Genomic DNA, 21,782 nt, shown 5'->3' on the forward strand with positions numbered 1-21,782 from the left:
AATCAGTGATTTGCTGATTCAATGCACTACACTACTATTGGCATGGCTGCGTAGAGGAACACTGTTGAGAAAGACCTTTTGGTTTGAACACGTGCAGCGAACCACTTGTGTAAATAAACACACTTTCTTTATTGCAATTACGTGAGTGCCGAGATTTTGTTAATTTTTCATGGATACAGTGTTACCTTGGCACCGTGACCCTGCTGGAGTGCCGATCGTTGGTGTACATTGTATAGAGGAATATACATGGTTATCCAGGGGGCCTTTAAAAGTAGTTACAGGGGGAGATCAGCTGTCATACTGACAGCTGATCCCTCATGATGCCGTTGCAGGAGCGCGGAAAAGCCTTCTGTTACATATGTTGTAAAAAGTTGTATGTATTGGAATAAAGCCCATTATTGACAGCTGTGAAAAGGTGTATTGGTGGTCACTAACAGGTTAAATTGCATCATTTTTTTTTTTTTTTTAAATTGACTTTTTGTTTCTTTACAAATCCCAACAAATGATGAAGTAATATTTTTTTGGATGGCAAGGTTCATTCACGTACTGCAACTTTTTAAATAAGCTGCAAATTTTTGTGTAATGTGACTTCAACTTGGAACATACCTAAAGTCAACAGGGAAATTCTTTTCACACTTTAAGGCTATGTACACACTGCGTGTGAGTCCAGCCGCATTTCATACGCCGGCGTACATGTGCGGCTGAAACTGCGGCGGTGGGAAAAATAGACATGCGGCCGGATACGTACGAACCGCGAACATACGCCCGTAGTACAGTTATGCTTCCCTAGCTTGTTTCGAAGCGATCTAAGGCCGGTCATTTACTTGGAAATCTTCGCCCAGCCCAATAAAACACACAGAACCTTTTGGTTCGAAAAATCAAGTTCAATTTGGATGAAATAAGTACTCCGTACGGGACCGCATGGAAATCCACGGCCGTGAGTTTCAACATTTCCGTCCTTAAACAATGGTCTTGTTCATTTTTCACGGCGCCGTATACAATCCAGCCGTAAGCTCATAGTGTGCATTGTGCGGGCGTATATCGTATACTTTCAAACGAACGCATCAACCTCAAAACTACGTGCGTATATTCGCGGTTCGCACTACGGCCAGAAACATACACAGTGTGAACATAGCCTAAAGGGGTACTCCAGCGAAAAACTTTTTATTTCTTTCTGTTAAAAAATCTCCAGTCTTCCAGTACATTCAGCTGCTGTATGTCCTGCAGAAAATAGTGTATTTTTTCCAGTCTGACACAGCGCTTTCTGCTGCCACCAATATCCGAGACACGAACTGTCCTGAACAGTACAGGTTTACCAGATTTGAAAGAAAAATATTTTTGCCGAAGTACCCCTTTAGGGTTATGTTCCTACTTTGGGGGAAAGCAGGGGAAGGCAGCCATCTTGTAATATAGATGAATAGTAATAATGTTCATGATAATTATTAGCATCTGTTTATATTAATAGATGGCCGCCTTTTTCCACTGTGCTTTCAAAGTGGGAACATAGCCTAAGGTTATGCTCACACACTGTCAAAAAGACGGACGTTTGTTGTGGACGGACATCATTTAATGACAAATAACTACCTTTATTTTATATCTATGGCCTTGTATCATATAATAACGGCCATGGATATAAAATAACGGCCGTTACTTGTTGTTAAATGATGTCTGCCCAATAAAAACATGTCAATTTAACTGTGTGTGAACATAGCCATAGGCTCTAAAAGCCAAGTTAAACATATACTTAAATATAACTAACTCACTAAACATTGTGCCACTGTTTGATAAATTGGTTGCACACAAGTGCATTACTCACAGGCATAAAAACATCATCACTTGAGAGGCAAATGATAAATGTATAATTTAAAGTGTGCATCCTGTAACACACTTAACAACCTCCTAGAAGATGAACCTCAGTGAATGAGTTCAAGTTTCTAATCTAGAATTTAAAACGTGTGCTCTTAGCTACATTTTAATTGCAGTCTGCAAAGTTTTTTTTTAGTTTAATATAGGTCAGAATAAGAGAACTTGAATACTCCCTCCTGGTTTACAAAGAATGTGAGAGAATATAGCACTATGATAGGGAGAGAAGGTAGAAGGCGAACTATAGACAAATCTAACAATGCAATCGACCATGGTCCGGTAAGACCGTTTGGGACACTGGGGCACTGTCAGGGGCACTACCCCACCCCCATAGTGCTGATCCCCAACTTGGCCGTTCTGCCCTTACTAATGATTATTAATTTAGCAGGCCGGCCTGGGGCAGGCAGGATCATCATTATGGGGCAGGGCAGTGCTCCTAGCAGTCTTAATGGACCGAGGAGTAAACTACTAAGTGCACAGTAATGGTGCTGAGGATGATGGTGAGCTGCGTCCTGCATAATATGAACATATTAGCAGGTTAGATGCATCTAACCTACTGATAGTTCCCCTCAAATGTAAGCTAACCAACCAAAAGATAAAGTGACCTGTATCTGTAGCACAACAGATTATATATTTCTCTTAAATAAGAAATGAGTGAATATGAATTTATGAGTACTGTGAAGTTTTTAATTTTTTTCACTGTATGTACACATTCAGATATTTGTTTTTAATTAAAGTTTTTAGTTTCTCTTTCATTGTTCTTAATATGAAGCTTGTATAACAATAGATGACCAATTATCATTGAGTATGCATAAAAACAATGTTTATAACCTTGTATGATTAATTGGTCTCTACCTACCTCCACCCCCACTGCTGAAACAGTGATCCCCAGAAGCAGCACTGAATAGCAGCAGAAGACCAATAGAGCTGTCAATCATACCTGAGAGTTGGGACCATAAAAACTGTCAAAACAGGGAACTCCACTGTGCATCCAACAAGAAAAGCCAACTTCCTAAACACTTGCCAACCTTGAAGGGGTATTGCACTAAAAAAAAACTTTTCATATGTTGCTGCCCATGGGATAACATAAAAAACAGTGTATTCTTGCCTTTTCACACTCCCCTAGTGTCCTCCTAAGTCATCTTCATGTTCCCGGCTGAGCAATCCCACCTTCACATCCATTACGGAGGTGACAGCCCGCTCAGCCAATGGCCAAGATGGGACAGCACCACAGCCAGTGATTGGCTGAGGAGCTGTCACCCCCAGACTAGTCTGTTTCGGAAATGGAAGCAAGATTGCTTAGCCAGGGTCCCGAAGATTACACAGGAGAACACATGAGGATTGAAGAAAGGTGAGAATAGGCTGTTTGTTATGTTATCTCATAAGCAGCAACGTATGAAAAATTATTTTTGAATGGAATACACCTTTAAGGCTATGTATACACAGAATTTTTCCTAGCCATGCATGGTCAGGTATGGTTGGAATCCCCTCCCCAGTGTCTGCATGGGAATGTCAGCAGTTTTTATAGATTCCTTTTAATCACATCTGTGTAACTGAGCCACTGAAACTGGGACGAAAGAAATAAAAGGCTGAAATAAATCACTGTCTCTAGTATTATTCTGACATTTTTGAAATACGGTAGTGATTCTAGCTGAACTAAGAGGGGAAATGGATTAGGATTAAATGTCAGGAATTGGGGGAAAAAATGTGTTTTAAAGAATGTGGCTATAAGGTGTACTGTATGTAAACGTGTGACATCAATTTATGGAAAAATTACAATGACACTTCTTGCCGACTTTGACCATTAAGGAGAGAAGTGCTGGTAACTGTATTTTTAACATTGCTCTTCAACGATGTCATTTGTACATTAGATGAATTAAGCAGATAGCTAGTAGACCGCTGGTGTCGCTTCTTCCTACGACAGCAGAGTTGGCTGTTAAAATGTCTTCTAAAACTCTCACTTAGAAGATAGAGTGCAAAAGGATTTACACAGGAGTTTGAAAAACTTAAGACCCGGGCTACTAATGTAATTATCATATGTCCCAAAGAAGGATCAATTTCATTGTAGTTGAAAGACCGGTACATATATAAGACATGGTTTGGAAACCAGCAGAGTGCAAAGCAGCCAACAAACACCAGCACAATTTTTGCCAGACGTTTTCGAGTCTCCATCTGCAATAAGAACAATGTTATATAGTTAGTTTCAGTTCCATGCATTTTCATTTCATAACATAACAAAGAAAATATTTAGTAACATTTTCTAACATTTATCTTGTGTCCTTCCTATAAAATTGGGCAAAGCAATTTATAGAGATGAATAGAGATGAGCAAACCAAATTTCCCAAAGATTGGTTCGAACTTTGCCAACAGTTTGAAACAAGTTCACAAAGATGGCCGCAAATCTGAAGAAAAAAAAAGGGGGGGTTTCTTACCTGTCTGTGCTCTCCCAGTGTCCTCCTCTGGGTTTCCTGTGTCTCCAGCCAGTTTAGGCAATTATGAGACGGGACACTGCTGCGACCATTGATTGGCTGAGCAGGCTGTCACTCTCAAGACAAGAGAGGCAGCCCGCTCAGCTAATCACTGGCCGCTGCACTATTCTGTCTTAGACAAAGACTGGATAAACAGGATTTTGGCAGCTGCGAGGGACAGCGGACACTAGTGAATTATTTGAACCGCACTAAAACAGCTGAACACCTGCAATCATTTAGCTGTTTTAGTGCAGTTTGCTTAAGGTTCTCTTGATTGGTAAGGTATTACTATTATTTTAAAACAAGTAGAAGTAGGAGCCGCCACTCCACCACTCCGCAATACTGCAAATTCAGTCCTTTATTCTGACATCACACAAGTGAAAGGGAGGAAGATGAATGCAGGAGCATCCTGGAGACAAACTGTTTTGTGTACCTACTACACTTTTTCAACCTATGGCTTGGTGTAACAGGGCCTTTACTTCTACTTGTTTCACATTATCGCATTGGCTAGCTGTTGTTGCCTGCTGACTGCTTGTCTGTGGCAAAATTATCCTGCTTGTCTGTGTTTACTGCACAGTCTGAACATCTCCCTTTGGTGCATATTCATTTTTCTGCTTCTTGGATTACTATTATTTTACTGGATGTGAAAATACACAATTCAACAGGAATACAGTATATGCTGTAAAACAAAATTTAGGCTATGTTCAAACACCATCAAAATTACATTTTTACTGGATGACCATCATTTAAAGAAAACTGAAATCAAGTAATATACAAATAATGGCTGTTGTTTTAACCCCTTGACGATCCAGGATCTACCTGTTTGTCGTGGGGCAGGTAGGGGAGTTCGTGGGGCAGGTAACCCTGCTCTGAACCATGCACTATTAGTTAATTAGCCATATAAATTCAGCTGTCAAAACTAACAGCTGCATTTAAATGGCTTTTTTCCCCATCAGTAGTGGTATAGTGGGCAGATCGCCCATACCCCCCACTCGCTGCCCACGCCCAATGCAATTGTGGAGGGGTGATCCATGCTTGTTGCTGTAATGGCGCTGATCCTGGCTCGTCAATTTATTACTATGGGCTCCAGCAACCCATAGCAATGGATCACTAATCTTATTGATTAATGCAGTATGTAAATACTGCACTGATTTCTATGAGAGATCAGTATAGTTAACATAGAAGTCCCCCAGGGGGGCAGCAAATTACAGTGTAAAAAAATTAAAAAAAATTATTAACAAAAAATCCCAACTTATAATAAAAGTTTAAATTACCCCTTTTTCCCATTTTATAAATAAAATAAATAAAGAAACATAATTGGTATTGTCGTGTGCATAATCGCCCAAACTATTAAAAATGGCATTCCTCATTTTGCAGGGTAAATGCCAAAAAAATTACTGATTGTTGATTTTTGCTCACATCAAATCCTGAAATTTTTTTAACCCCTTAGTGACCAAGCCTATGACCAGGCTAATTTTTCAAAATCTGACCTGTCTCACTTTATGTGCTTATAGCATAGTGATGCTTTAACATATGCTAGCGATTCTGAAATTTGTTTTCGTAACATATGGTACTTTATGTTAGTGGCTTAATTTGGTCACTGTCTTGTGTGTTTTTTTGGGAAAAACATCGAAATATCTCGGAAATTTTGAAAAATTTGCACTTTACAAACTTTGAAATTCTATGCTTTTAAAAAAGAAAGTCACATGACATAAATTAGTTACTAAGTCACATTATCAATATGTCCTCTTTATTGTGATTCCATTTCGTAAACATATTTTACTTTTTTAGGGTGTTACAGGGCTTAGAAATCTATCAGCAAAGTATAAAATTTTCATGAAATTTTCAAAACTGATTTTTTTTTTTTAGGGACCAGTTCTAATTTTAAGTGGATTCAGGAGGCTTGTATACTGGAAACCCCCCATAAGTGGCCCCATTTTGGAAACTATGCACCTTAAATAATTAACCTGGGGGTATAATGAGAATTTTGACCCTACAGGGGCTTAAGGAAAGTATTCACCATTAGGCCATAAAAAAATGGAAAATAGAAAATTTCCAATATTATATTTGTCTAGATTAAAGTATCTCATTTTCAAAAGCAGCATGAGAGAAAACGCACCCCAAAACTTGTATTGCAGGTTCTCCTGAGTAGAACGGTACCCCATATGTGGTCATAAACCACTGTATGGGCACACAGCAGGGCTCAGAACGGAAGGAGTGCCAATTAGCATTTCTAGTTCAGATTTTGCTGAAGTTTTTGAGCGCCGGGTGCATTTGCAGTGCCCCTGTAGTGTTAGAAGAATAGAACCCTGCGAAAAGTCACCGCATTTTGGAAAGTACACCCCTCAAAGAATACATCTTGGGATGTGGTGGCCATTTTGACCCACAGGTTTCAGAGGAAACTATTCAAAATTAGACAGTAAGAATGAAAAAATTAAATTTTTCCAATAATATATTTGTTTAGTTTGACATTTTTAAATTTTTACGATGAACAAGAGAGAAAACGCACCCCACAATTTGAAACGCAGGTTCTCCTGAGTACAATGGTATCCTATATGTGGGTATAAACCACTGTATGGGCACACAGCAGGGCTCAGAAATGAAAGAGCGCCAATTAGCATTTTCAGTGAAGATTTTTCTAAATAAGTTTCTGAGCGTCAGGTGCGTTTGCAGTGCCCCTGTAGTGTCAGCAGTATAACCCCCCCCCCCCCAAAAGTCATCCCATTTTGGAAAGTACACCCCTTGGGGTGGGGGGAGCATCCCTTGGGGTGTGGGGAGCATTTTTACCCCACAGGTATTAGAGGAAAGTATTCAAAACTAATATGTTTGTTTAGTTTGAAATTTCTAAATTTCACTAGGAACAGGGGAGAAGACACACCCCAAAATTTATAACAGAGGTTCTCCTGAGTTCAACAGTACCCCATATGTGGGCATAAACCACTGTATGGGCACACAAAAGGGCTCAGAAGGGAAAAAGTGTCATTTTGGTTACGGGCAATCTGTGGGTGTTTATTGGCTATCTGGGGCAGTTACAGGCAATCTGGGGGGGGGTGTTAACTGGCTATCTGGGGTGGTAATGGGAAATTGCAGGACGTTTAATAGCTATCTGGGGTGGTGACAGGCAATATGGTGTGGTTATGGCCAATCTGGGGTTGTATGGGCAGTCTGTGGCAATTTGGTGAGGGAGGTTACGGCAATCTGGAGTGGTTACGGGCAATCTAGCAGTGTTTACTTGCTATCTGGAGTGGTTACAGGCAATTTTGGAAGGTTACAGGCAATCTTGGAAGGTTACAGGCACTCTGTGGCAATCTGGGGTGGTTACAGGAAATCTGTTGCAATCTGGGGTGGTTACAGGCAATCTGGGGGTGTTTACTGGCTATCTAGGGTAATCACAGATATTTGGGTGTGTTTACTGGCTATCTGGGGTGGTAATGGGCAATCTGGGTTTGTGACGGATAATATGAGCGGTTACAGGTAAACTGGAGTGGTTATGAGTAATCTGGGGTGATTACAGGTAATCCAGGGTGGTTACAGGTAATCCGGGGCACTTGACTTTGGTGACAGGGGATAAAAATTGCCGGCAGCATTTGGAACAAGCGATCAGCGGTATTTAGTATGTAAAGCTGATCGCTTGTGCCAGGACCACACCTGGTGGTCCCCGATCATTGCCCCATGCTCTCTGCCACCTCTGGTGGCGGAGAGGATAGGGCTTTGATCATTTTTAGTAATCCATCACTGTGAACAGAGTCTGTTCACAGTAATGGCGGTTGCCATCTTGGATCAGATGGCTGCCCGGGGAGGGGAGGGTTAGTGACCGGGTCACTAGGGTTAATCCTGGGGGCACAAGGGGGACATGTCTTTATGTCCTCTCACTGTGGATTCACGGTGAGAACAGATGAAAGCGTGAAGCGGTGCCAGCAATGCCCGTTACAGGTGGCCGCCAATATACTCTTAATAACGGCAATCGCCGGTGAGGGGACCAGCCGGGGCTGACCCCACACTCTGCCTCAACTCCTCAGCTACCTACGATAGTTGAGCGGGGGTCTGCGGGCCTTACTGGGGCCGCTTCACTATTCTGTGCCATAGCCATAAAGAGTTGATGGCAGCAGAATAGAGCCCATTAGTGACTGCCATAAAAATCTGTATTGGCGGTCACATAATAAATGTATTCTCTGGGTCACTACGGTTACAGCGATACCAAATTTGTATAGTTTTTTTTTAACTATTACCACTTAATAGAAACCACGCAATAGAAACCATCTTCCTAGCAAAAACCCACAAAAACGCCACATTGCAAGATCCATGGCGTTCTTATCTTTTGCGCAACAGAGCTGGTTTTGTGTAACACCTGGAGTAGTGGATCCACTGGACCGTCACCAGCGATGGCACTAACCTCACCAGGGAGCGGAGTCTAAGGGGCCACTGGTTTTCACCAGAGCCCACCGCAAGGCGGGATGGACTTGCTGCGGCAGGCGACCCCCAGGTCGCTACCCCTGGCTTGGTTGCTAGTGATGGCAGGCGAGGCGTGGCAGGAGCAGTAGGCAGGAGATGGTGCTGGCAGAGGTCTGTAGGCGTGATCGCAGGTGACAGGCTGAACACAGGGACAATAGTGTAACAGAGGAGCAGGAACCAGGAACAAGGACTAGCTGGTGATGGCGACGGGACAGGCTTAGTCGTTGTTCATGCCGAACCTCCTCCTCCCTCTCCGAAAAACGAGTATCAACTCTGGTGGCCAGTAGGATGAGTTCGTTCAGGGAGGTAGGTAGGTCTCTCACCCGACTGGACAGGCCCTTTTTAAAGGTGGCAATTAGAGCGGCCTCATTCCGGTCTAGCTCTGCTGCCAGGGTGCGAAATTGGATGGCATAGTCGCCAACGGAGGAATTCCCTTGTGAGAGATTAAGTAGAGCAGTCTCAGCCGAAGAAGCACGGGCAGGTTCCTCAAAGACGGAGCGAAACTCGGCCAGAAAGGTTCGGAGATTGGCAGCAGTAGGGTCATCTCGGTCCCAGAGAGGCGTGGCCCAAGCCAGAGCTCTACCCTCCAATAGGCTGATGATGAAAGCCACTTTAGAGCGCTCGGTGGGAAACTGACTACTTAAAAGTTCAATATGCATGGTGCACTGAGTCAGGAATCCCCTGCACAACTTGGGGTCACCACCGTATTTGCTCGGGAGAGCCAGTTGTAGTTTCGAAGAGACAGCAGTAGGTGGTGAGCGCTGAGCAGTAGTATGCTGCTGTAAGGCGGCAGTCAGTTGCTGGATCTGCTGCGACTGTTGCTGGATCTGTAGGGCCTGTTGAGCGACCACTCTGGCTACGTCACGGATGTCAGGCACCTCGCCGGGATCCATGGTTGGAGCCTACTGTAACGCCTGGAGTAGTGGATCCACTGGACCGTCACCAGCGATGGCACTAACCTCACCAGGGAGCGGAGTCTAAGGGGCCGCTGGTTTTCACCAGAGCCCGCCGCAAGGCGGGATGGACTTGCTGCGGCAGGCGACCCCCAGGTCGCTACCCCTGGCTTGGTTGCTAGTGACGGCAGGCGAGGCGTGGCAGGAGCAGTAGGCAGGAGATGGTGCTGGCAGAGGTCTGTAGGCGTGATCGCAGGTGACAGGCTGAACACAGGGACAATAGTGTAACAGAGGAGCAGGAACCAGGAACAAGGACTAGGGACCAGGTAGCGGACAGGAATCAGGAACAACAGGGAGCTGGGCCAAACGCTATGGAAAGCATGTAGAAGCTCCAACAGCCGGGAAGGGGGCAGGGCTGGAACTTATAGGAGAGTGTGATGTGCAGCAACCAATTAGGGGTGGAACTGGCCCTCTAAATCTGAGACAGCCGGCGCGCGCGCGCCCTAGGAGGTGGGGACGCGCGCGCCGGCCGGCACAGAGAGAGATAGGAGCGGAGGAAGGTGAGGCGCCCCCTGGGGCCAAACTAGCAGCAGCGCCGGGTCCCTGCACAAGGACCCCGGCGGCTGCATGGGGCAGGAGGAGGTTGCGGCAGTGGCCCGAAACACGGGACGCCGCCGCGGCCGTGACATTTTGTTCTTACTTTTTGTGGGAAGATCTCTAGTTTCTATTGATACTAAATTGTACATATATATGACTCTTTGATCTGTTTAATGACATATTTTCTAAAGCGGATTTATAAAATACAGCTATTCTGGTACTGTTGTGTTTTTTTTTTATTTTGTACAGCGTGTGACATGCGATTTCATTATTGATATAATTTTATAGATTGGGTTGTTACGGAGTTGGCGATACCAAATATGTATAGGATTTGTAATTTTGATCTGTTTTATATAACATTTTATTGTTAATAGGAAATGTAATTCATTTTTTATTGGGGGGGGGAGCTGGGGGGGTGTTTTGTGTTTTGGTGTACTTTTTTTTTCGTTTCACTTTTACACTAGTGTACATTATTGTACACTAGTGTATTACTTATCAGTGATCATTGATCACTGATACAATACACTGCACTACTACTGTAGTGCAGTGTATTGTATATGTCAGATAGGCAATCTGCTCAGCCATACCACTGTATGGCCGAATAGAGGGATATCCATCGTAAGCCCGGGGGCCTTCATTAGGCCCCCGAGATAACCATGGAGACCATCTGGGGATCTCGTGGGACATTGCCATCACGTATGTATGCCCTGCAGCCACTGGAACACATTAGATGCCGCTGTCATGATTTGACAGCGGCATTTAACGGTTTAAACTATGATAGTTACAGGGGGAGATCAGCTGTCACACTGACAGCTGATTACCAGCTCTGCTGCCCCAGGAAGGGCGGCAGGGCATTCCGATACAAACGCCATTAAAAGGCGTATGTATCCGAATAAGGCCCATTAGTGACTGGCGTGAAAAGACAGCTCGGCGGTCACTGAGGGGTTAAAAAAAGTCGCATATATGCATGCAAGGTACCAATAGGAAGTACAGATCATGGTGCAAAAAATGAAACCTCACACAGCCCCATAGACCAAAGCATGAAAGCGTTACAAGGATAGTAATAAAGTAATTTTCACCCTTTCTAGAACGATACCATTGATGCACGGATGTCAGGGCCAAAATAGTGCAATGTCCCTCCCCTGGGGTGTCATTTTTTGGGAAATGATCTCTAATTTTTATTACTATCATTTTGGTGTAACAGAAAAACTTTGATTTTTTTTTTATGAATTTTTTTGTGATATATAATTTTAAAAAATCAGCAATCCTGGTGTTGCTGTTTTTTTTTTCGTTTACACCGTTCACCGTGCGGCAACAATAATGTTATATTTAAATAGATCGGACAATTCCGCACGCTACGATATATAATGTGTTTATTTATTTTTTATTTTTTTATTTTTATAATGGGCAAGGGGGTATATTAAACTTTATTGGGGAGTTATAAGGATTTTTTTAATACTTTTAAAAAGTCCCTCGGCTCCCGGGACACCAATGTGTGCGGGGCCGCTCTCACTGCAGCAGTCCCACACACATAAAACCCCTCTGACGAGCAGAAATGTATATATATATATATATATATATATATATACATTCCTACTGCACGGGTATGTGCAGTAGGAACGTATATGTACGTATTACTGACATGAAGGGGTTAAAACATTGTTGTTTTTTTTAAAGTTTTTATTTTTTTTAAAAGCCGCCAAATAAAATAAAAGTTATATAAGTTGCATATCATTGTAATCCTACTGAGTTGAGGAACATATACTGTATAACATGCCATTTTTACCATAGTAAGAAAAGCGTAACCATTTTTTTCAATGTCACTGTGCAAATAATTTTTTTCCTGGTTTCGCTGCATGTTTTATGGAAAAAATTAAGTCTGTCGTTGCAAAGCATAATTAAAGCCACAAAAAATAAGGACTCATGTGGATCTGTAGGGGAAAAATGCAAGAACTATGGCCTTTTAAACACAATGAGGAAAAAACAAAAATTGGCCTAGTCAACAAAGGGTAAAATAAGAATTTGTCATTAAATGACAATAATGCGAATAAAAACATCCGCCATTTCTATGGTTTGTGTGAATAAAGCCTTTAGCCTTTACATGTGTACACAGGGCCTTATTAACAGCTACTGCTTCCCTAGGCACCAAGCCTGAAGACGCCCCAGCTTCAATCAATTAGCATAATGATTTTCTAATTTCTCAACATCATATTGATATCTGATCAGTCTTAGCCCCCCCCCCCCCCCCCTGAAAAGATGCCATATTTACTGGCCAGTCGGAAGGAGAGGTGGGAGGATAAAAAAATAAGGATAAATTGTTTTCTTCTTCCCTGCTCCCTGGTGCTGCCCCCCTGCAAGGTGCTTGCTGCCCTAGGCACAGGACCACGGGTAAATACGGCCCTGTGTGTACAACATTTACTTGGCTACATAGTGATATGCTCTGAGCTAAGAACTAAAGTAGAAGAAACGCAAAATGAGTATTGGTAATCTATATGTTGAGAGCATAAAAACAGAGGCTCACTGGGTTATTTTACTTCTATGACCTTTCCAGGTTTTACAGACAAATGTAGATAATTTTACAGCCATGAAACCTATAAGATGTTCGTCCTTTCACATTACTTTTAATGCTTTCTCTCTCATAGCCACAAAATGTGTCAGGCTGAATATATGGGTTCATATGTCAACCATATTTTCTAGATGTATAGCATGGCTAAGTCTGTGACCAGAATTACTAGGTACATTAAAGAAAATTACGGTATATATTTTTTTCAAGCATAATACTGTACATCATGATTTTAGTCCATTTCATTCAGACAAAAAACCCTCTTCTTTGATAAATCATAATTGTAGACTGTAAAGATTCTGTAAAACAGGGGGTGTCAATCTCAAATACACACTAAGCCAAAATTGGGCTAAAAAATTGGACAAAGTCACAGTTTGATATTTATTGACGTGTGCATGCATGAGGTGCTCTTGACACTGTTGGAGCAGTAAGTGACATTCCTGGCACTGTTAGAGTGGCGTGCAGCATTCCTGGCACTGTCAGAGTGGCGTGCAGCATTCCTGGCACTGTCAGAGTGGCGTGCAGCATTCCTGACACTGTCAGAGTGGCGTGCAGCATTCCTGACACTGTCAGAGTGGCGTGCAGCATTCCTGGCACTGTCAGAGTGGCGTGCAGCATTCCTGACACTGTTAGAGTGGCGTGCAGCATTCCTGGCACTGTCAGAGTGGCGTGCAGCATTCCTGGCACTGTCAGAGTGGCGTGCAGCATTCCTGGCACTGTCAGAGTGGCGTGCAGCATTCCTGACACTGTTAGAATGGTGTGCAGCACTACTGGAACTGTCAGAGCCGCATGCGTGCAGCACTGTTCTGTCTCTGATATATGTATCAGTGGCATATGGGAATGGCTGGATTGCAGTAAAATATACTGGCTCTTTTAGGGCAGGAAGCATTCAGTATCAATAGTGCCCCATATAATAGTGTGCCTCATATAGTAGTCAGCCCCCCTAAATAGTGCCCCAAATAGTAGTCAGCCACCCCCAATAGTGGCCCATACAGTTGTTAATTGTGCCAATAGTGCCCCACATAGTAACTACTCCCCCATTAGTATCCCAAAAGTTTGCTTCTCCCCTGGGTAAATGGGCTGGACTTACCTTTCCCCGTTCCCTTGCCAGGGCTCCAGGATGAACCCAGCGCAGGCAGCATGTGTGATGATGTCACCATGCTGCCTGTGTTAGGACGTGACACCACCTTCTATAACAACTCACTTCTAGTCTGCAGGCAGCGCTAGACCTATGGCCTAGAAGTGAGATGTAAAAGGAGGCGACACCGCGTCCCAAGACAGGCAACAAGGTGACGTCATCCCACATGCTGCCTGCTCCGGGCATATTCTGCTGAGGATAATATCGGCAGTCTGGCTGCCTGGACCTCCCATATTGTAATAAGCTGCACTGTCCTATTGGTGGGTTAGTTCTAGGAAATCACATGATTTCCTCTGCAGGCCAAAAATATTGACAGCATGGGCCAAAGTTTGACATGCCTGCTATAAAATAGCTGAAATATTATTATGGCCATGTATCTACAATAAAGGAAATAAAAAATAAAATCGACTCATATAAAAAAACTATTTAGATTGCATTACACTTGGTCTGTTTTTACATCTTAGGCAGATGTTTAGTTGATTATTGTCACTCTTGAAATTATATGGAACCCTAATTCAAAAAGGTTTACACAATAACTCAGTTATCATTATTGAGAATTCAGCTACGAAATGCTAGTGAGTAGATCAAACATTATTCTGCTTGTCAAGTAGTGTGTTAACCAGCAATCCATCATGCACAAGACTGTTTCTACAGGGATCGTCGTTCTCTCCAGCTTCTGCCCATTCTGATTAGTACATATGGTGTTGCAGAAAATTCTTCATTTGTCATTTTTATTATGAATTGCCTTATGTCAGTTAAATTCCCGAGTTATCTCAGAAAAAACATATTACTTTTCAATATTAAAACTGACACACTTTATAGCAGTTTAGAAAATTGCTTTTGGTCCTGCTTCTCTTCTATAATAAGAGAAAAATTTAATATATTGGTGAAAACTTTTATAGAGCGCAATTGTTAGGAGATAAAGAATAATGGTGGGATATTATTAAGCGATAACAAACATAGGGAAAGTTACATTGGTTAATCTGAGGCTTAGTCTATTTAGCAAATATATGGTATATATTCAGATGTAGCAGATTGGCTGCAGAAATTTATGTGACTGTCCCATTTGTCTATATTGGAGTTGTAGAAATCCTTAAACATGGAATTATATTTTCAATGAGCCATGAGGGGAGTTAACCTCATGCATTTATTATACCATTAATACCATTCTCCCTGGCAATCTCCAGAATGCCCCCGACTCCGTTGGCGGCAAGTGACCCACAGCTCTATTCATTCTCTATGGAGCTGCCAGAAAGAGCCGAGTGCTGTACTCATTTAGGCATGGCCTGAGCATCAGAATGTATATGAAAAATATATGGTGTGACCATACCCTTAGAAACACCCTGTATAGTTATACTGCTGGCCTAGGTTTGTTTAGGTTAAAGTGGAACTCTGGATAATAAACATTTATGCCTGTTTAATCCCCACCCATAATCTAAGATAGCTTGTGTGTAATAGATTTATATTACATGAATTGATCTGTTTGTCTGCAGCACATCCTGACTCACCCTGAAGCTGCTGAAAACCCTCACTGCATGCTCCACTCTGTCTCCTCTCCTCTGTCCTCACCCTTCCTTCTGAGACACAGGTCACATGATCTCTGTTTCTTCTGTTGCCAGGCAAACTGTAACACCTTATCTGTAACCCTGCCCACCACTGACATCACACAGTGATCACCTGAATAAAGGCGGGGAAACAACAACCTCTCCTGAGTAGTATAGGGGAAAGAAGACACTGCTGTTGTTTCATCTTTCTCTCTTTCTCTAATTTATCTATGCAGATAGATAGATAGATAGATAGATAGATAGATAGATAGATAGATAGATAGATACTGTGTTTGCTGTGCAAAGTAGAAGCAGATGGAGCCAGTGGTAGGCAGATACTACAAGACATGGGGTACCTGATAGTTGGTTCTGATGTGAAATTCATGCTAGGATGTAGTTTACCAGCCAGGTGCCATGATGTAAAATTGGGATAATTTGTAAAAGTTTGAATCTGGGGCCAGGAGTAGTAACAAGTGGGAAAGGTTTATTGTTCTAATGAGGTAAATTAACAATTGTATCATAACCATAAATAACATAATAACTACATTGATTAAATAATGAAAAATAGTAAATCCATTAGGATTACTTCACCACAAAAATTTGTCAAGAGACTTTTATATGATTCCATTACAGTCATGGCTTTAAATAGAGAAAATAATTTTTTGCAAAAAAAAAAAAAGTCAAAATTTTTGAATGTACAACCACATTGGTAGAAAAAAAATCATGGCAAAACCTGCATATAACATAGATTTAGCACATTGTGTGCAGTAGTGAGGTAAGCACTATGTTTGAAGATAATAACATCTCAAAGATTTATAACTTATATAAATTATTAAATTACCAGTATAGAATATCTGTTTCCTTCTATACTGCTAATACAATGGAAGAAACAGAAATAGACCAAGCTATTTCTCACTTTATTTTACATTGAGATCTTTTGCAATAGTGAAAGACAAACATCTGTCAACAAATTATAGGGGAATTCTGTGTTTTCAAATCAACTAGTGTCAAAAAGTTATATAGCTTTGTAATTTACTTTTGTTTAACAAAAATCCAGTCTTCCAGTACTTATCAGCTGCTGTTTGTCCTGCAGGCAGTAACGTATTCTTTAGAGTGTGGCAGTGCTCTCTGCTGCCACCTCTGTCCGTGACAGAAACTGTCCATAGTTGGAGCGGTTTTCTGTAGACATTTTCTACTGCTTTGGAAGTTCCTGGAATGGGCAAAAGGGGCAGCAGAAAGAGCTGTGTCATACTGGAAAGAATACACTACTTCCTGCAGGACATACAACAGCTGATAAGTACTGGAAGACTGAAAATTTTTAAATAGAAGTAAATCCATATAACTTTCTGATACCAGTTGATCTGAAAGGGAAAAAAAAAGTTTTGTTTTGAGATGTTCTTTACATCTGCCTATATATCAAAAGCTACATTATAGTAATACACTTCTGAATCATTATAAAATACAAATTGCCTAAATGATAGGAAAATCTATCGCAAATTATATAAACTTACAAGGTACATAGATTATAGGAAATCCATACCAAAAAGCCCAAGAAAATCAATATCATTGAAGACTTTTCTACAGTAAAGCTGAATTACTAATTAGAGGTATCGTAAATCATATTTTTATTGACTTTCATACAAGCACATAAGGAGCTATATAAACATCGCTTCAAATACCATCTTGTCCTAATGGGGTGATTAATATTGCCCTTACAATGGGAAATACCATTAAGGGAAGAACATGCTGAAGAATATATATATATATATATATATATATATATGTATATATATATATATATATATATATATATATATATATATATATATATATATATATATATATATATAATTAACTTCAATGTCTTATTGACTAGTGCATTAGGTATAGAGCCTTTTGGTGTAAAAGCTTTTTGATCTTACATCTGTCAGCATGGAGAAAGTGCTATTCACTGTAAAAAAAAAAAAATTGTTCTTTGAAATATTTTCTGGCATATTCGGTATAAAAGTCACCCATTCGCAATAAAACAATTTCAGAAGGCTTAATGTTTGCTTTGTAAAATAATTAAAACAGTATAATGTAAAAGCTGGTTCTGTAAAAGGTGTAGAAATCATACCCTCAAAGTCAATATACTAGACTTAACAAGTGCTGAAAATAGTGCGTTTATATTCAGACCAGCCTTTCAGCTTTATGTTTTCAGAAATACAGTACATGTGGAGAGAAAGCTATCAATGACTTTACCCCTATTTTTTAGGTGAATAATTAGACTATACGTTCTATTTTTTAACCAGTTTTTTTTAAATGATTTTTTAAAAATCTGCCCAAAATTCACATAATACAAGGTTTTTCATGTATCATTTGTGACTCTTGAAAAGTCAGGAGAAAAAAACAGGCTTTGTGTCTGTTAGGCTAGGTTCGCACAACGTCAAACAACGGCCGTTTTTAATATTAAAATAACGGCTGTTTTTTCCGCGATTTAACTGACCACAATGGCAATGCATTGAAGTCAATGGGGAGACGGACGTCCAATGCACACAATGCATTGAAAAATGACCGTTTTAACCGTGGCAAAAACGGCCGTTTTTTCAATGCATTGTGCGCATTGGACGTCCGTCCTCCCATTGACTTCAATGCATTGCCATTGTGGTCAGTTAAATCGCGGAAAAAAGGGCCGTTATTTTTAATATAAAACGGCCATTGTTAGACGTTGTGTGAACCTAGCCATAAAGGGAAAAATGTTTTCTTTCGAAGTAAAGGAAAAATCTGGTTATTTGCAAAATCTCACAGCCAAAACAATTCTATAGCCTTATACCACTCAAGAAACCACACGAGGCATTAAAAACTCACACAATAAGTAGCCTTTAAAAGCCATTGTGCAACTTCTAACTATCATGCTGATATTGTAAAAACTCCAAGAACATTTATTAGCCAATCACCATGCTTGTCCATAAAAATGGGATAGGACTGTTACTATTCCCTTTGACAAGTGACAGTGACTAAAAACCCCACGGCTATGGTAAAAAGAAGGGAAATGTCCTCTATGAGCAACATAGTCATGGTGATTTGTGCCTGGATGATATAGGTTGCATGGTGTCCTCCTATTCTGGATGCATTGAGCTGCTGTGGATAATATATGCCTGTGTTGCAAATGGTTTTATTGGTCCAGGGGTGGGGAACCTTTTCACTGTCGAGGGCCAGTCAGGCATTAATAACATCATTCAAGGGCCGCATACAGTTTGTAGCGTGGGTTCGCAGCACCCAGGGCAAGGCAAAGTATTGTTCCCCTAATGATCCTATTGTAGTTAACCCTCTGTGATGCCTCTAGCACCTGATGTGAATCCTTAGTGATGCCCGATAGCCAGAGTTAACCCCCAGTGATGCCCCTGGTTGTCCTAATAAACCCCCAGTAATGCCCCTGGTAGTTGATGTTAACCCTCCAGTGATGCCCCTGGTAGCTCTCATTAACCCCTTATTAATGCCCCTGGTAGCTCTAGTTAACCCCTTATTGATGCCCCTGCCAGCTCTAGTTCACCCCTTATTGATGCCCCTGGTAGCTCTAGTTAACCCCTTATTGATGCCCCTGGTGGCTCTAGTTAACCCCCAGTGTCTGTCTCAAATAAAAAAAATAAACATCCCACTCACCTTTCCTCTGCTCTCACGTCCTCTTCTCTCCCCTCTAGCCTGTGCCCATCCTCCCCTGCAGGGGGCACGCGATGAAATGACATGATTGGCCATGGCCCTCAGGAGAAGGAAGACGTGCGCCGCTCTGGTGGGTAAGGGGACGGCACTCACAGCATCCTCCTGTGTCTGGCAGCTGTCACAGACACAGGAAGATGCTGTTTATTCCGGCTCCTGCCCCACCAGAGCGGCGCACGTCACAGGAGAGCGCCGCAGGCCCCATCAGGAGGCCTCAGGGGCCGGATGCGGCCCGCTGGCCAGAGGTTCCCCACCGCTGGTCTAGCTCATGGGCAGTAAATGTGAAGATGTGGTTCTTTTAAAGTATGCAAATCAATTATGTGTATTTCCTTTAAACTCTTTAATTTAAAAAAATAAATTAAAAATTTAATTAAAAAATCTTAATAAAAAAATTAAATAAAAACTAGACAAATATTATAATTAAATTTGAAATAAAATAGAATTGTTTAAAAAATTTAAAATATTTCAAGAAAGACCAGTCTCAGAAATTGTTTGAATGAGCTACAGAATCCCAGAACTATAACATTAGAGGATCCCTTCATTCTGTAATAGTCCAGGTATTGTAGGTACTATAGTTTTTGCTGTTTTATAGAAATTTATTAGAATTCGACTCACAAATATTAGCACATTTGACCTAAAATTTGCAAACCTTGCAAAACGAATTTTTAGCTGCTTCTATCATCTCTACTTAGTATATTTGTAAAATATTACCTACCCATATTATAAGAACAATGCCAGATTAACTGCATCTAAATGAATGGTTTTTGTAAACATACACTAAAAATCACCAGTAGGGGAATTTATCTATATGCACTCAGGACTATGCAGCATATGTTCTGCTCTCTTGATGGGCGGGCAGGGGGGCACGGAAAGGGTGGAGGATCATGCCTGATTTATCATGACTTATACCTGCTAGCAACTGTAAATCATTGCAGAAATCTGCTACATAGCAGATGTAGATTTCCCTGTCTGCCATTCTTTATGTGAAGGTCTGCCAAATTAACTAAGAGGCATGCGTCTCTTAGTAAAGTCATCAGGGAACATGGGGCAGGGTTTTATTTAAAGACTGGCATACGGCTTCACCGGTCTTGATAAATTCCTCCCTTGGATGAAAGATCTGTGTAAAGCACATACTGTGTTTCTCTGAAAAATAAGAAATATAAGCTCTACACCAAAAATAGGCCCTAGTTACAGTCAGATGACCAGACCCCTGACACTGGGAGCTGAGCATCAGCCAATCAGTACCAGATTTGTTATGCTCCGCCTCCACCTGCTCTACAAAGGCAATGGGGGGAACAGACAGTACGTGGGCCAACTACCGAGGGGGAAGGGAGGGATACAGGATGGGGACTATCTGCAGAAGGAATGTTTACAGTATGAAGACCTTACTGCAAAGGAGGGATGTATATAGTATGGGGGAACAACTACAAAGCGGGGAGAGAGGTATACAGTATGGTGGGCCTTACTGCATAGTTGGGGATTTATACAGTATTGGGGAACAACTAAGGAGGGGGGCAGAGGTAAACAGTATAGAGACCCTTTCCCAGAGGGGGAATGTACTTTATGGGGGATAACTACAGAACGGGAGGAAGCATACAGTATGGAGGCCTAACTACAGAGGGGGAGGGAGGTATACAGTATGGAGGCCTAACTACAGGGGCATTTACAGTATAAGAGCCTAACAACAGTGCGACATACACTATGGTGGCTCACTACCGTATAGAGTGGGGACACATTGTAGGTACGTATTGTGTTTCTCCACAAATAAGACCTAACCCGAAAAAAAGCCCTAGCTCTTTTATTTAGAGCAAAAAAAATTATTTAAGATGCTGTCCTATTTTCAGAGGAACATGATAGCAGCAGATTTAGATTCCTGGCAAATGTAAGGTTAAGGTCGTAGTAGCTTGTGGGTCGCGAAGCACCTTTATTAGCTGTGAGACAGGCAATGTGACACTACATTTCTTGGTTGTGTGATGGGTGCCAGTCAAATTTATAACCTACTATTTATGTGAAATTGTAGAATGTAAAATGATGAGATCTTTTTAGGTTTCTTTGGCATAGAATATATCCTGACCAGGGAATTTATGAAATATCTTTAATAAAAAGACAAAAAAAAAAAGAGAAAAATGATGAATACAAATTATGTCAAGAGAAAAAAGATAAAAGGGCCTATGTCATCAGCAAACAAAATTTATCATGGATGAAGTAAAATTCCCAAGAGTCAGATGTCACTTAGATATTAAATCTTTTTTTTCCCCCAGCTACAGTATACATTTATTCAATTCAAGACTTACCTAAGGACCTTGTCAAAAAGTACATGTCCAAAAAAATACAGTTTGTGGCCTTCTCCTAATTTCTACACCTAGTCAGTTGTTCTGATATACAATACAGAACATACTACCATGTTCCTCCAAAAATTAGACAGGGTCTTAAATTATTTTTTAATCCGAAAAATGGACTATTGCTTATAATTGGGGTAGATCTTATTTTATTCCATGAACAATAATCACACATTATGCTCGATTCCTTTCTTGTACTCTACAGAGTACATTTTCTTTTTGAACGTAC

General features: G+C 41.3%; 1 protein-coding gene across 3 annotated transcripts in view; it reads right to left on the minus strand.

Moving 5' to 3' along the window:
- Positions 1-3,247: 3,247 nt before the first annotated feature.
- The window catches only part of NMBR (neuromedin B receptor), a 67,006-nt gene continuing 48,471 nt past the window's right edge, over positions 3,248-21,782 (minus strand). For all 3 annotated transcript variants that reach the window (XM_069973754.1, XM_069973752.1, XM_069973753.1), the window contains one exon: positions 3,248-4,035. In XM_069973754.1, coding sequence (XP_069829855.1) covers positions 3,637-4,035 — 399 coding nt within the window. In that variant the 3' untranslated portion in view covers positions 3,248-3,636. The remainder of the gene's footprint in view (positions 4,036-21,782) is intronic.

The sequence above is a fragment of the Dendropsophus ebraccatus genome, chromosome 6 (assembly GCF_027789765.1).
Source record: "Dendropsophus ebraccatus isolate aDenEbr1 chromosome 6, aDenEbr1.pat, whole genome shotgun sequence".
Classification (NCBI taxonomy): Eukaryota; Metazoa; Chordata; class Amphibia; order Anura; family Hylidae; genus Dendropsophus; species Dendropsophus ebraccatus.